Source organism: Ranitomeya variabilis, chromosome 3 (assembly GCF_051348905.1).
Source record: "Ranitomeya variabilis isolate aRanVar5 chromosome 3, aRanVar5.hap1, whole genome shotgun sequence".
Lineage (NCBI taxonomy): Eukaryota > Metazoa > Chordata > Amphibia > Anura > Dendrobatidae > Ranitomeya > Ranitomeya variabilis.
In genome coordinates, this window is record NC_135234.1 from 656,871,978 (window position 1) to 656,887,802 (window position 15,825).

Sequence of the window (15,825 nt, forward strand, 5' to 3'; positions counted from 1 at the left end):
TCAGTAATCATTAGTATTACAGGCAAGATGACAATGAACGTTAACAGTTCTAAATAGGGCAGCACGGTGGCTCAGTGGTTAGCATTGCAGTGCTGGAGTCCTGGGTTCAAATCCCACCAAGGGCAACATCTGCAAGGAGTTTGTATGTTCTCCCCGTGTTTGCGTGGGTTTCCTCCGGGTTCTCCAGTTTCCTCCCACATTCTACAGACATACTGATAGAAAATTTAGATTGTGAGCCCCATTGGGGACAGCAATGATAATGTGTGGAAAACTGTAAAGCGCTACGGAATATGTTAGCGCTATATAAAAAAAATAAAGATTATTATTATTCTAAATACAGTATATTACACAGGATCCAGCATTCACAATAGGCGATATCACATATCCTCCCTCTTCCTTCATAATAACCTTTTCCCAGATCAGAGCATGCCCCTTTTATACATCTATGCCACTCAATAGGATCAGAGCTAGTCTATTACTGCTTGTGTCCATATGACTGCTGAAATAAACATTAAAGGAGTTGTGCGGTCTGAAACTCTATGTGACTGCAGACTTGTGAATCCTCACATAGCACGCATTGCGCACTGTGAGGATTTTACAGTGACGGCATTGAGGTTGGGCAGTCATGGAACCGCAAGTATGCGATATTCATACTCCAGGCCACATACTGACTAGACTGTTTCTGGCCACGCTCAATACACTTGCATTGAGCAAGGCCACGCTCATCTAGTCGGAATGTGGCCGGGAGTATGCATAACTCATACCTGCCATCAGGTGACCGCCATTATCGGCACTAACACCGGAGAATCCTCACAGTGAGCGCGATGTAAGGATTCACAAGTCTGCAGTCACATTGAGTGACTACAGACTTGCAGTTTTAAGTTGGACAACGCCTTTAACTCCTTCACAGTCTTTAATTGGTATTTAAAGGTCGTGTCCCTGACTTTGAAGCGGGCACCCACACTGAGCCCACATCTTTCCACACAATTGATTCGGTGATTTACTCAAGTGCCTTTAACAAGAGGCAGTCAAAAACATCACATCTGCTGGGTCAGTTTTACCATAAAGTGAACATGGTAAATTAAAAAAAAAACCTTTTATGGAATTTCACCGCACTTGGAATTTTTTCTCGTTTTCCAGTATACTGTATGGTAAAAACAATTAAGAAGTAAAAAAATACACATATTTGTTATTATTGCATTCTGAAATGTTCGATCTTTCAAAATATAAACTAAATCGAGCAGATCTCTGAACAGCGTAACAAGAAAAAAAAAGTAAACTCCAGCATTAAGGGGGTTTTTTGGCCGCCACAACATTGCCATAAAATGCAATAAGAGGCAATTAAAACATTGTATCTACCCCAAAATAGTATTCATAAAAATGTCATCTCAGGGCACAAAAAATAAGCCATCAGCCAGCCCCAGATCTCGAAAAAAGGAAATGCTACGGGTCTCGGAAAACCTTTTTACATGCAAATTTCGGAATTTTTTTTTACTGCTTAAATAAAAAATAAACTTTACATGTTTGGTATCTGCGAACTCGTAATGACCTGGGGAATCAAATCAGACTGTAAGGTCAGTTTTACCATATAGTGAGTTCGGTAAATAAAAAAGCCAAAACACTATCGTGGAATTACACTACTTTTGCAATTTCACCTTACTTGGATTTTTTTTTTCCATTTTCCAGCACACTGTTTGATAAAATCAATGGTGCCATGCAAAAGTCCAACTCATCCCGCAAAAATAAGCCCTCGTATGGCCATACTGATGGAAATGTAAATAAGATATAGCTCTTGGAAGAAGGGGAGGAAAAAACAAAAATAAAAAAAATGGAAAATGGCCATGGCCAGAAACTCTTACTTTTTTGGGGGATCTAAATAAATATCAAGTTTGTGTTAAAATTCCCTTTAAATGTTTAAAAAGGTTTCAACAACAACAAAAGTCAGATGTCAGATGTATAAAAGAAATATTTATTTGTACGTTATATAATAAATATATAAAAATATTTTTTTTAAAAATTGACCAGAAATTATTGTATATTTGTCAGAAATATGTACAAAACACATAGAACTGAGCTTAACATGCTGACATTATGTTAATATCTATAAAAAGATAAATAAATATATAATAAATGTTAATGTTAAGTATGTACAAAGCATTTTCTATAAAATCTGATTTACAGTTGAATTACAGGCAGCGTGGAATGTTTTATATTAACAGTCTATGATAAGCGAGCCAAGATATCATAAGCCGCTCTCACATCAACAAGGTCATTGCTCTGTCATGGCCACTAATAAAAAGTCCATATGTATTTCTGTTACACTATTCATGCTGGACTTTCCACCCTTGAAACTCTGATGACCATTAAACTTGGACAACTTCGAACGTCCTTGAGAACTTTTCACAAGGTTGATGAGAGGAAACATGAAATTATCTCTCCAGAAATTGTAAGTTAATTTCTTTGTCTGGAACTAGAAGTGTTCTGGTCATGGGTTTCACCAAACTTTCTGGATGTTCAGGTTTCACTTCAAAGTGGGTAAGAATCTGGAAAAGAGTATGAGAACATTAAACTAAGATAAATTTATTAATTAAGGGGGTTGTCTTGTGAAAAGCTATCATCACCTATCCACAAAATAATTGGCAGATTGATGGAGATCTGACCGCTGGGGCTCACACCAATCAATGGAGAACTTTTATCCAATCTACCTCACATTCTGTAATGGTGATTAAAGTTCCCCGTTTTTGTGTTCTAGATCTGGCTCATTTCAATATTTACACTTGCTATGGTAAGCCTTCGTAACTACTAAGGTCAACCATAAAGATCTGCAGTGGAGGCTTAATATAACCCAGCCATGATACCAGTATCATTGATAATATAATGGGCTTCTCATAGGGACTATTTTTAAGATGGACTTATTCCATAATATGTCTCCATCATAAAAACAGATACGGTAGTCCCTATGAGAAGCCCATAGGATTCATATCACTTCAAGACACTGATGAAGCTCCAGATTCTGATTAATATTAAGTAGATCAACTCACACTGTACAAGTGATTTCAAAATGAGAACATTACAGTATTTCTACCTACCCTTGAAAGAGCAAGGTACACCTCTAGCTCAGCGATGCGCCTCCCGATGCAGCTTCTTTTGCCAAAACCAAATGGAATAGATGCGTATGGGTGATGGGACTCATCTTTCTTCAGCCAGCGCTCAGGATGGAACTCATTAGGGTTGGAGAAGTACTTCTCATCTCTCGATGTGGCATAGTGGCAAAGTGTAATCAGCGTCTAAAAGAAACACATTTTTGTCAATGTCTTGATTAGAGTAAAACCCTAATTTGTGTGCGTAGAAGAAGCATAGTAAAGAGGAGGCTACATGTATGAACTCACCTTCTTTGGTATGATGTACTCTCCTACTAGGATGTCTCTGTCTGATATAACCCGGGCATTGCCAGGAATTACTGGATAAAGCCTAGAAGAGATTTGAAGATAACTTATATTAAGAGCAAAGTCATTTTTTTTCTGTTTAATATTTTCAAGAATGTTTCGTTAAGGGTACGTTCCCACATTCAGGATGTGCTGCGGTTTTAACACTGTTTATTTATGCAGCCTCAAAAACGCAGCGGCCAGATGTTACAGCATAGTAGAAGGGATATCTAGAAATCCCATGCACACTGTGCGTCTATGTGCACCGGCGGATCACCGGCGGACACTGTCATGCAGTGCATTTTCAGATCTGCAGCATGTCATTTTCTCTTGAGGGTATGCATGCGGATTTTCCCCATAGACCTGCATTAATGAGGAAAATCCCCTTGTGTAAAAAAAGTAAATGCGTGTCTGCTAATTTGCATAATACCGTAGGTGCGGAAATGGTGCAGACATTCTGCAGCGTCCAAAGCGCAGCAGATCCTGAATGTGGGAATGTACCCTAAGGGGTAAAACAATGGACAAAACCAGTACATAGAACAGCCTAGGACCGCACATACAAAACATATACTGGTGTGTAACTTTACCTTAGCACCTCTTTCACAACGGCTTTCATTAGCGGCATCCTGGCGACATCAGCTGCTGTGGCAATAGCCCGGCCTTGAAGGACATCTTGTATCTCTTGGTGCAGAGAGGCTTGTGTTTTTGGATGTCGAGCTAATTCATAGAGGCTCCAGGAAAGAGTACTGGAAATCTGCCAACAGCCAAAAAATAAACTTAAGCCACAATGTAATGTATAAAATGTTAATTATTTATATGTTATAACAGTCATTATAGAACTAAATATATACTCTAGTAGCTAACCACTGTCCATATATGCTTCACCTGCAGTCTCATCACCCATCAGTCGTATTCTAATATTTATTTGCTATTCAACAAACCTATTATTCCGGTTATCTTGCCAGCTTACCGTATCTACTCCGGCCAGAAGCAGCTCCGTCACATTGCCGTACACTGATTTCATGGGGATTTTCTCCTGAGCCAAATAATATGTCAGGTACTTTCCTTCTACTTTCTCCCCTCGGGACACTTTCTCAGCTACATCCGCCATTCTCCGGTCAATATGACCTTTAGCTGCAAAATAAAATAGACAGGACCGATAAATTACCTTTGCAGCCAGAATAACATCCTGAGATAATATATGATGATATTATTGGAAGACATTCTGTAAATTAATATATGAGGGGTTATCATTTTAAAAATGGACTAGATGTAGCGCAGTGCAACAGGGACGACATATCATTGGTGAAACCTGTGAAGGTGCACAGGGGCTCATTACCACCTACAAAGCAGGTGTAATTTTGCATTATAATGAATTATTTAACTGTAAAGGGCCCATATACTGTTCTTGCATAGCGACACATCCACGTCTGGTTATCTCAGTATAGTCCAAGTAGTATCGTACTCAGTTTGCTGTTTCACCATGAAAGGTCAAAGAATGTAGGAAAGTATAAAGTGCCTGATGTAGAGTGGTTTGTGGCCTTAAGGATCAAAATTAGGAACTTGCTTTGACCTTGCAGGTGAGAAGACACACTCAGGATGTCCACTCAGTGGCTACATGTGGTCATACATCATATCTGACTCCTAGGTTAATGTGTACTCCTCCTATTTCAATAATTGTTCTTACTCTGACAGAAAGTCAGGAGGCCCCATACTTATTAGATCATTGGCTGGTCCCACCAAAAAATGAAAGATTTGGCCAACTTTGGTCCAATGTGTAAATGACATTTTTCACTTTTCTATATGTTGTATATTCATTTTACTCACAGAATAGCTAATGTTGAAATTGATTGATCAGTTACAGATCTAACAAAGGTTATCGTGACTTGTACAACACAACACTGGGATATTACATCACAAAAAAGTGTATACACCTAACTTGACATTGGTCAATAACTTGCACAATTTTTTCTTAATCCTTTTACGTGAGATAAAGATTGTGTTTTATGGGTCATGTTAACCTTTGCTACAACTTCTGCACATTATTAAGCATGTATGATGGAAAACAATCCTTACCAAAAGCAAACATGTAATCCCAGGATTCACAGAATTTCTGCCAGGGCTTGCGGAAAATTTTGTGCAAAAATTTGGGCATAGCCATAGTTAGAAGGGTCATCACAAACATAGTATTAATGGATTGTATGAACTTCTCTGTTTCTTTAGGGACTGTGGTCTCCAAACAGCCAATTCGAGATTCAAAAAGGACAGAAGAGATACCTAGAAAGAGGTGAACATCATAATTGAAGGCTGGGCCGAATTGTATTTGGTCTGTAAAATGTACAGTCAGATGTATTGATCTTGACATTAGTCAGTAAGATCTAAATTTTACCTTCTAATCCAAACCTGTAGAATTCACTAGAGATGTCTTTGACAACATATTGGGAATTTTGACTTCTCTGGTGTTTAAGTTTCTTTATCAAGTCTCCAACTACATCATTCAGAACATCGCTGTAAGCTTCCACCTCTTTAGGCTTCAACATGTGCTTCCCCAAAATGCTACGAAACTGCTGCCATTCCTCGCCCTCACTGCAAGGGTGATATAAATAAAATGTAATAAAATACACCATGTACGACAAGACAAGACATGAGTATATACAGATAAAGTGTATGGTTAATGGTTTTCTATAATCACATCATCAATATATTTTAAAACACCCTGAATTTAATAGATGGTGGTTCTTCATTCAGGGCTCATTTATTAGCCAATGTAAAGAGAGTCTGCAAACAGCTCTGTAATGCATCCTGTAATGCTTTGCTTATCCTGTGGGGGCGCTGCAGTGAAATTATTCACTAGATGCTGGGTTCCCTCAAATATACAGTTGATTGCAGGGGGGGTCATAGGAAAAAGACCCTTTGTGATTAGCTTATTATCAAGAGATCCTTACAGCAGAAATTGATTGGCGAAAAGATAAATCCCTTTTAAAGTACCAAAGTTAATTAAAAATTACACATTGCAGATTTATATTTTTTGACACTTTAATTATCTCCTAATTAATAGCTAACAGTTTAGCTCAAAATTTAGAAACTACATATCCCACTACCTCTTGGCATAATTTAGGGAATTATTCCGGTTACTTACGCTGTGAGTAGTCCATATGAATGTCCCCTGCACTGTCTGTAATCTTTCCACGATGACAGATCTGAACGAATAGGGTGTTTTCCTTCTTGTCGTAAAACTTGTTCAATTAACGACGGGTCAGCTACATGCACAGTCAGGATGGGGCCAAAGCTTGCCTTCCATACTGGCCCATACTTGGCTTTTCCTTGCAGCTGATGGAACACAGAAAGAAATATGATGCACTTAGGGTGTGTTATAAAGCCATAAATTCATAGAATTCTCAGTCACAGATCCAAAGCTGTGTATATTGGGTATAGATGAAAATTTTTAACATTTTAAGTGTTTGAATCACAGAAATTACACTATTTATAAAACGGTTATTGGTTAACAATTACAATTTTCTGAAATTATGCTAATGTTTCACAGAAAACAAACAACACACTTGGCCCAATTATTGGTCCTCAAAAATAATTGTGACAGGATGTGGTCTGCAAAATGAGTAAGAAAGATAAATGAAGGGGGGTGGGGGAACATCACCCTACAGTTAACCTAATCTCACCCATGCCTAGAGGCGGAGGGTGGCACCCTGGTAATGCAACTAGCGCCCCCCACTCAACTATGGTTTGCCCTAATAGGCTCTATAATGTCCTGACAAAATGATTGAGGGGATCCTAATACCGCCACCTATCAACCTCAATAATTACATACAAGGCTCAATGACAACACCAGCATTGAACCACTAACTATATAAATACACAGTGGCCCAGAGATTGGCCAATGAATCTTATATGTTTCTATCGGAATAATAATCTGCCTAAATATACTGTATATTAGAAATGATAGTTCCAATTGATACAAGAGTAAGGGATGGAAGGAAGGTTCCCTCATAAGAGGAGTATACCCATTAAAGGTTGTAATTAGCCACTGATAGCAGTAATCCCAATTAGGTATTCATATAAAATATTACAGTCTTCTTATCCCAAATATGTTTGTGGTGTTTAGTAGGAACATATCCAAATGCAACTCATGTAAGAATGGTGACCTGGAATACTTGGGGGTAACCCACAAAAGCAGGAGGACATGACAACTCCATGACTCAGGTTGGATGTGACCCAACAACAGAGTAGCAGGACCAAGCTGAGGACCACTGAGCCTCAGTGCTTTGGTTTTAATCATAAAGTCCATGTCTGATTACTGCATAATCATAATATAATATTAGTAGTTTAATATTAATACTAAAAAAAACCATAAGAACCCTGCTGCTCAGTTGAGTGACGGTCACTGTTCCCCCAATCCTTCCAATTTGGGCTAAGTAGAGACTGAACAGAAAAATTACAGTATATTTTTTATGTAACTAAAGTAGGTACTGATACCTCCATCTACTATTAGCTGCAGCCTTTCAAGCTCACTTAAATGTAATTAATATGTCTATCTATGACCACAACCACACAGTCTACAAATGAGGCCGAGTGCAGGTCCTGACATCGCAGTCCACAATAGGACTGTGAATGTCAGCTATGTGAGTCCTGCCTTATATCGTTCCGACCAGAGTTCTCCTGTAATTTGTATTCAACTCCAGAGCTGAATTCACAATTCTGCAAGATTTATCGAAGAAATACATTTCTTGCTGGCTCAATCTATTTGTGAACCATACGCTGGTATCTTCCATTACAGAAGGAGTCCTCTTTGCACCAGAAATGAAGTATAATGTAGATAAAAAACTGGATTTCACACTCTATTATATGAGCTCAGCTAAGTCTGTTGATAAGCTTGTCTACTAAATCGAATAACTAGCAGAATTATGAATGCGGCTCTGGTCTATATATAAGGAAAATAATAAGTTGTCACAGCTTCCAAATTTTGTGTACACTAATATAATGTGTAAAATGTAGGGGATGAATATATATTCTACACAGAAACATGCAAACTAAGAGGGCCCCACTATTAAGTGGTGTGAATACTCACTCTATGGTGACACATGGCATTAGCCGGGAAGCCTATAGTGACACAGCTGGGCGCTGTACTATGCCATGGGAAGCCTTGTCCACTCACAAGGGTGCTGAAAGCTATTGCCACATCACACCAGGAAACCCTCAATGAGCCCAGTTTACAAATATTATTCTCATGATTATGTAAAAAGGAAACAGGAGATGACTCAAGACTGAGTAGGACGCACTGTAGAGCCTGCCTTGTCTTAGCTCTAGGTCACAGTTATTAAAGTAGTGAGTAATGTGCTCAGAGACGTCAAACTTTCATACAACTAACTACACGTCATTCACCTAATACATCTGGGGAATTAGGAACATCTTGGCCACTGAGCCAATGATTCATCCACCACGTTCTTAATCACAATACATAGGAAGGATGACGAGATAAGGATAACGCACAGCTTGTTGTAGTGCTACATCCTCAGTATAGCCCATAGTATAGCACTAAATCTGCCGTACACATCATAGTATAAGTATAACACTGTCCTGTGCAATCGATGTAGGATATATGACCCACAGAATTTTCGAGAATATATTCTAACAAGAGATGCCAACAAGAGCCATGTGAACATTGGCAGCAGTGGGCATCAAATTGGCATCAATTGCATAGATAGAACTGAAATACATGATCAACTAAAAGAACAAGCGATATTGCAAAAATATATAACTAATGTGTAATAATGATTAAGGGACTATACTCAAAATTGCAAGTTATCCCCTATCCATAGCATAGGGATTAGCTTGCTGATTACTGGGGTCTAACCTTTGGGACCCTCAACGATCCTGTGATTGGGACTCTTGAACTTAAGAAAAGGGATCAGCAGCATCATCTTGAATGGAGCAGAAGTGTACATGTTCCACTTGATCCCAATTCATTGGCTATAGGACTGCTGGAAACAACAGTACCATAGACAATGAATGGAGCGGATGTGCAGTGTGTGCACCTCTGCTCCAATAAAAACAGGACTACAAAGTCCCATTCTTGGGGTTCCAGAGTCCTGATCTCAGGATTACAACAGGTCCCAGCAGTTGGACCACCAACGATCAGAAACTTAATTCCTAACATGTTACTTTGGGACCATTTCTTTAAATATATCAGGGGACAAAACTAATGCTGACATCTATATTTTGTAAGATAAGAATATAATGCCAAATGTATTATTGTGATTTCAGCAATGTACTGTAATGAAGATATTTGTATGTATATATTCATTACACTACAGGGCTGAAATCACAATAATACCTGTGGCATTAGATTCTTATCCAAGAATATATAGAGGTCAGCATTAATTTTGTCCCCTGGTATACATTTGATTACTAGTGGTTTGATCGCCCCCCAATAAACAGTCTGCATGAAGAACATCAATCTATACAGTCTACGTACAGTGTATATGAAAACACCTTACCTGTAGCTCATGCAGCCGAGATAGCCCCCTCTTGAAGAATATGTCAGTTAAGAAGCTGGCAGAGGAGGGTCCGGGGACATCTGCCAGGGACTTGTGTCTTTTGATGATTTTCTCTGGATTTTTAAACATAGACTCAGCCAATAGCTCAGTGAAGTTCCTGAATAGCGAAGTCCTATTGACCAGCTTGAGTGACTGTGCCATCCTGGGCAGTGAGAGGATGGTACCTGTGTGTGCGGCATCTTTCTGCTATGCCAACCCTCCTATTTATACTTAAACAGAAACCATAATCCTGCTGTAAAATAGGCTGGAAATGTTTAGAGAGTGCACACCCCTTCTCATTATCATCATCCCCCTCCTTTTCAGAAGTTACATCATCCTACATGAGAAATACTATTCCTAGTAAGTTATTAATGGAGAGGGACAGGTTAAACAGAAGAGGCAGGAGGGGTTAATGCCCACCGCATGCCCTCCACGTGTGCGGCTTGTGACTGCTTGTAGACCATAGTGTGCACAGAGGGCCACTAGTGGGATCTGCATTAACCATTAATGGAACTTAACAGTCTGAAAACTAATAGAAAATTACGAGTTGACTCTTGCTGTATCTATGTCTATGTTGGAGAATGAAATGTGCTCCGGTCTTCGAACATGTTGTTATATATTACTGAAAACATTTAACAATATATATAGTAAAAACTCTAAGTTCCGGCCAATCAGAGTGCTTCATTCAGGATCGTAAAGATATGAATGCTATGACTTTCATTCTAGTGATAAATGTGACATGGTTTGGAGCCTAGTAATTAGTTTTAGTAATGTCCTGTATGGAGACACAAACTATATTATTTGGAGCTGTGGTCTACGTGCTGGAGCCCGAGAGCCACCTGTGGCCACTGATTTCAGAACAATGGTGTTCACAGTCACACTGGTCATACAAGCCATCAGAGTAGATTCTGCTATGATCCCATTCGGATTGCTACTAATACAATGATAACACCTTGGGAATGGGAAGAAATCCTTCTGTTCATGGTTAGAACTTCCCAGGAGTATTAGGAAATGTGAAATGGTCATAGTCAATGCAAAGATTATTATCAACCAAATTTTATTCGCATCTACAGTATCTTTGCCGATAGGAGAGAATTGCAGATTTGTCAATCCTAACCCAGTACATCGGAGTTACTGGCCTCAGACAGACTAGGATCAGTGTCTGACCTGAATCAATTCTGCAGATTCCAAGTGTTTAAGCGCTTTCAAAATTCGGCAACTTTTGCCATTTTCACACCAGCTCTATAGCAAAATAGAAGGAGCTGGGGTGGTAGAGGACGTGGCTACACCTTTCCATCAAATTTCTCAAGAGTGGCAGCATTCCTTAAGACGGAAATGTTACTCCAACTGTAATAACATTTTTGGTGAGGCGTATAGAGGTACATGCCACTGATAAGTGCCAAATTCATTAAGTAGAGAGCACATCTTAATGAATTTCACATGTCTTATTCCTGTACGACCCTCATTAAGGCTGATGTATGATGAATCAGGGCCTTTATGCTCCAGTCCACACTTGAGCCTAAGATGTCAGAGGCATGAGGGCAGTAATACACACTAGGTGGCAGTATTACCCTCGTCAGATGCTACTCGCTCCTGGGCGATGAAGAATTCTGCCTTGACTTATAACACAACCGGAACTTATAAACTAGTTAGTGTTAATTTAGGGCAGGCCAACGTTGACTTCCCACAGTCCTCAGAGCAGAGTTCTCACCACAGCTCTCAGGAGTCTGCACACAGGGGCAATAACAACTCACCATGTAACTTGCTTGCCTCAGGAAAAGGGTCACTCTTACATCCAGCCCCAGGAATCTTTCCATAATCAAACCTCCTACTCAGTCCAGTACACAGCAGGACTAAACTTTCTAGGCTACTATACAGCCATTCTCTGGCTACGATCTTAGCAATAGATTTTCCAGGATAGAAGACTTTTAAACTTAATTTCCCAAGATTAAAGGGCTTTGCAATGCTGATGCTATATAACAAAATATTGAGATGAACTTTCGTTAATGACCAAATACTTATTTTCCACCATAATTTGCAAAATAAATCTTGCCAAATCAGACAAGGTGATTTTCTGGATTTGTTTTCTCATTTTGACTCTCATAGTTGTGGTCTACCTATGATGTCAATTACAGGCCTCTCTCATCTTTTTAAGTGGGAGAACTCACACAATTGGTGGCTGACTAAATACTTTTTCCCCACTGTATATAGTAGTCTCAGTGTATCATTTGTTGTGGATGCTAATCAAATCATATAGCGGGCTGCAAACAGGTCGTCGGATGATGGGGCTACAGATGTGCTTTGCACTGCGTATTCAGTCAAGGATTCAGACATGCCCCCTGACAATTCCATTTAGTTCAATAATGGAAAAGGAGTCCAAGAGATAAACGTTTGGACTCCCTTTTAGATCCCATAGTTTGATGTGCATTATGTTGTAAGCAATTGTTTCAATTTATAAAAGAAAAGGAGAGAATTGCCCCCCGTTGCAATGTTTTGCAAATGACCACGTCTCACCTGACAAATCGACTCTATTCCTCTTCTCTGAAGAGAAACGAAAAAGTAAATGAATAAAACTATGTGATTGTGAACAAATCACCTTCCTGAGCCGAGTTCTGTAAATGGGTCGTAATTTTTAGGTGCAACCGCTTATGCCCTTCTTTTTGCACCTGATTTTCTGTTTGATGTTGAAACTTTCACACTTTATTAAAACTGCAGTAAAGAAAAAAGTGGAGGAGCTTCCTGTCACCAGCAATGAGATGGCATCTTTCATTTTCAGTGGGGAATTTCAAAAAAAGAGAACTGAAATCTGATTACCGTATTTCATTTGGATGACGACTTTAACTTTCCTGACATGATAAATCATACCCGTGACAGACAGAGGTGCAACTAATGCGCAACTTTAATGTCACATTTTATCTAATTTTAGGATCATTTATACATCTTACTTGATTAAAATTACAATGTGAGTTATAATGAGGGTTCTTTATAATGACTGGCCTATAAAAATAGAAGAAACATTGTCATTTGAAGCATTGTTTAGATACGTGATTTTAACATGTTCTTAATATGGGTAGATTCTTGTATCTGTTTTATGTGATGTGTGTCTCCTGTCTCCTCAGTGCCACCATATAGACAACTATATGTTCAATGAAGGTTTTTGTTTCTGATTGGTTTCTGTGTTTTTCCAAATAATCCCCTCCCAAAAATGTTTGTCCGGCAGATATATGTGTACATAATGATTGACGTATTATATGATTATGTATTTTTCTTACATAAATTACCTGCCTAGTTTAGGATTTGCTGTTTAATGCACTCATATATAAGTCTACGGGGGCAAGAATTGGGTGACATTATTACAATATGGAGGCCACATAAGGGGACATCATTTATGGGATCCAAAATTGGGGGACATTATTACTATAAGGGGACCACATAAGGGGCAATAATAATTTATGGGGTCAGAATTTTGGGTTATAATTACTATACTAGTGCCATAAGAGAGAAATTACCATATGGGGCCACCTAGTGGGACATTATTAATGTTTGGGGGCCATATAGAAGGATATTATTAGTATATGAGGCCATATGGGGGAAGTTGTTAATGTATGGATCCACAAGGTGAATGTTACTAATGGTTGGAACCATATAGGGGAATATCACTACTATATTGGGCCCACAAAGAGGGATGTTACACCTGTATGGGGGCATAATAGGTGGACAATATTACTATATACTGTAGGTGCCACGGTTTTGGGCAGTTTTACTGTATTTGGGCACGAAGGGGACATAAGCATTACTACTGTATCTGGGACACATAGGTGAATACTGTGCTGCACTTTTCTGTACACTATTACTGTGGGACAAAAGGGAGGTACTGTTATTGTAGAAGTGTGGGAAAAGTGAGGAGGGTACTCTAAGGCTTCTTTTACACTTACCGGCTTTTTGCGGCCCGTTATTGCGGGCCTTTTTTGCGGGCCGTATTGCTGCAATTTTCACGGTCTGCCACAATAATGGACCGCAAAAAACTTGCGGATCGCCGTTTTTCGGATTTCCAATACTATGGAAAAAGTATTGGAAGAAAAACTGGAAGTCACGGTGCACCGCAAAAACAAGTTTCCGTTGTTTTTGCGGCCCCATTGATTTTTTATGGGGGCCGTGTTCGTCGTAAGCCATGAAAAAGATCGAGCAGGCTTTTTTCACAGCCGTAAATACGGCCCTCACGGCCATACGGCGTACGGCGCTCCATGGAATTATTGCTGCCCTTTTTTGCGGCCCCATAGAAATCTATTGAGGCCGCAAAAACGGGCCGCAAAATCACGGTAAGTGTAAAAGAAGCCTAAAAGTCATCAGCCACAGAGATCTGTGTTACATTTTGCAGAGATGTGTTGTGGATGCAAGAAGTCACAGCGGTCTTCATTTTTGTGTGTTTTTTTTATGCGTTTTTATTCCATTTTTGCCCCTGCCTTTTTTGTCTCTTGATGGTGTGTCATGCTTTAAATAAAGCTGCTTTATTTTTGATACTTCCTTTTTATTTGGCTTTGACAAAACTTTATTGATATACTTAAATGTGGATTACATGCATTTTTTCTGTTTCCACCTCGCATGTGCATTTTTTACCTGTCGATTTTCTGTATCTAATGTAAGTCTATGGGGAAATTCCGCACAGAAAAATCAGCGCACACACAAGAGCAATGGACATGTTGCGGATTTGAAACAGGCACCGTCGGTCCCTTTGCAATGAGTAAAAAAAAGCACAGATTTCTATAAATCCCATCCACTTTCCTGGAACTTTAAGACGCTGTGCTTTTGCAAGAAAAAACACATGAAAAGCTCATCGTAAGAACCTTGGACTGAAAAAACAAAAAATAATATTTTTGAAACAATTATGTGGATTTTTTGGGGTTTGTTAAAAATAAAAGGGGCTTCCCAGTAAACTCAAGGCATTATCAGTTCCTGAAATTGTGTCTAGTCATTACAGAATGAATGATCCACCAACCATGAAGAGGTTAAAAAGCATCTGATCTTAGAGACCTGTCAATGTTTCAGCGCTGTCAGGGATCATTGAACGTTTGCTCCACAGCGCCTCCGACTGTAGGAACTGGAACAGCTGCTGATTCTGCTACTGTTGAGAATGTTCTGAGAATCAGAAGGCAAATCATGTTTTCCATTAACTAACCCATTGGATCCAAATTGAAGATGTTTATTCTAGAACAATAGGAAGATAAATCTGTTTACCATAGAAAATATGTGTATGCGGAGAATAAGAGATTTCATCAGGAAAGTGCACAATTGTTCAAAGTAACACCACGGGACCCATAAAACAAGCCTGGCAATTACTGTTAAGCTGCTGAGTCCCACAGTAATTTCAGACTCACTTTCTTATTACAAATTGCAGATCTAACACTTTTTCTACTTCATTGTGTTTATGATGATGAAATATTTGTCCATCTGAAATTAGCTGTAAAATTAGATACAATATTATCAAAGCCGCCGGCTCGCAGGAGGCCGCTTCCTGGCAGTATTCTGGCCTACAGACAAATGTTTTACAAGCTCTTATATTATTTTCAGCCTCCGGAGTCATTTGAAATAAAAAGAAAAACCTAACTGATTCAATATAACTAGGGGGATCCTTTCCTCTTTTTTTTAATAGAAATTTTATTGAGCAGAATGCAATGAGTTGGATTCATATAGGGACATTTATTTAGTTGTTAGTGGTCGTAACCATGGATACCTAAGCTACTGCAATGCCCTTCACACGGGGTAATCAGAAGAACTATACTACATTTTTAATAATTATTACACAACGACATATTGCGATAGGATAGGGTCGGATATTGGGATAGGATCTT

At 39.1% G+C, this 15,825-nt stretch overlaps 1 protein-coding gene across 1 annotated transcript; it reads right to left on the minus strand.

Moving 5' to 3' along the window:
• Positions 1–1,950: 1,950 nt before the first annotated feature.
• On the minus strand, positions 1,951–10,168 carry CYP27B1 (cytochrome P450 family 27 subfamily B member 1). Its single transcript, XM_077299764.1, has 9 exons — positions 9,938–10,168; positions 6,565–6,755; positions 5,815–6,011; positions 5,502–5,702; positions 4,396–4,559; positions 4,013–4,179; positions 3,390–3,471; positions 3,090–3,287; positions 1,951–2,543 (listed from the first exon to the last, which is right to left on the minus strand). Exons 1-9 carry the CDS (start codon positions 10,136–10,138, stop codon positions 2,430–2,432), a joined length of 1,515 nt encoding a protein of 504 aa, XP_077155879.1. The 5' UTR covers positions 10,139–10,168; the 3' UTR covers positions 1,951–2,429.
• Between the last annotated feature and the right edge of the window lie 5,657 nt (positions 10,169–15,825).

Excerpts from the sequence above, each read along its gene's own strand:
- CYP27B1 (XM_077299764.1), bottom strand. The coding sequence starts at position 10,138 with ATGGCACAGTCACTCAAGCTGGTCAATAGGACTTCGCTATTCAGGAAC. Across the intron at positions 5,703-5,814 it reads CTACAGGTTTGGATTAGAAG|GTATCTCTTCTGTCCTTTTT; the intron begins GTAAAATTTAGA and ends ACCTCTTTCTAG. Across the intron at positions 2,544-3,089 it reads TGTACCTTGCTCTTTCAAGG|ATTCTTACCCACTTTGAAGT; the intron begins GTAGGTAGAAAT and ends ACTCTTTTCCAG.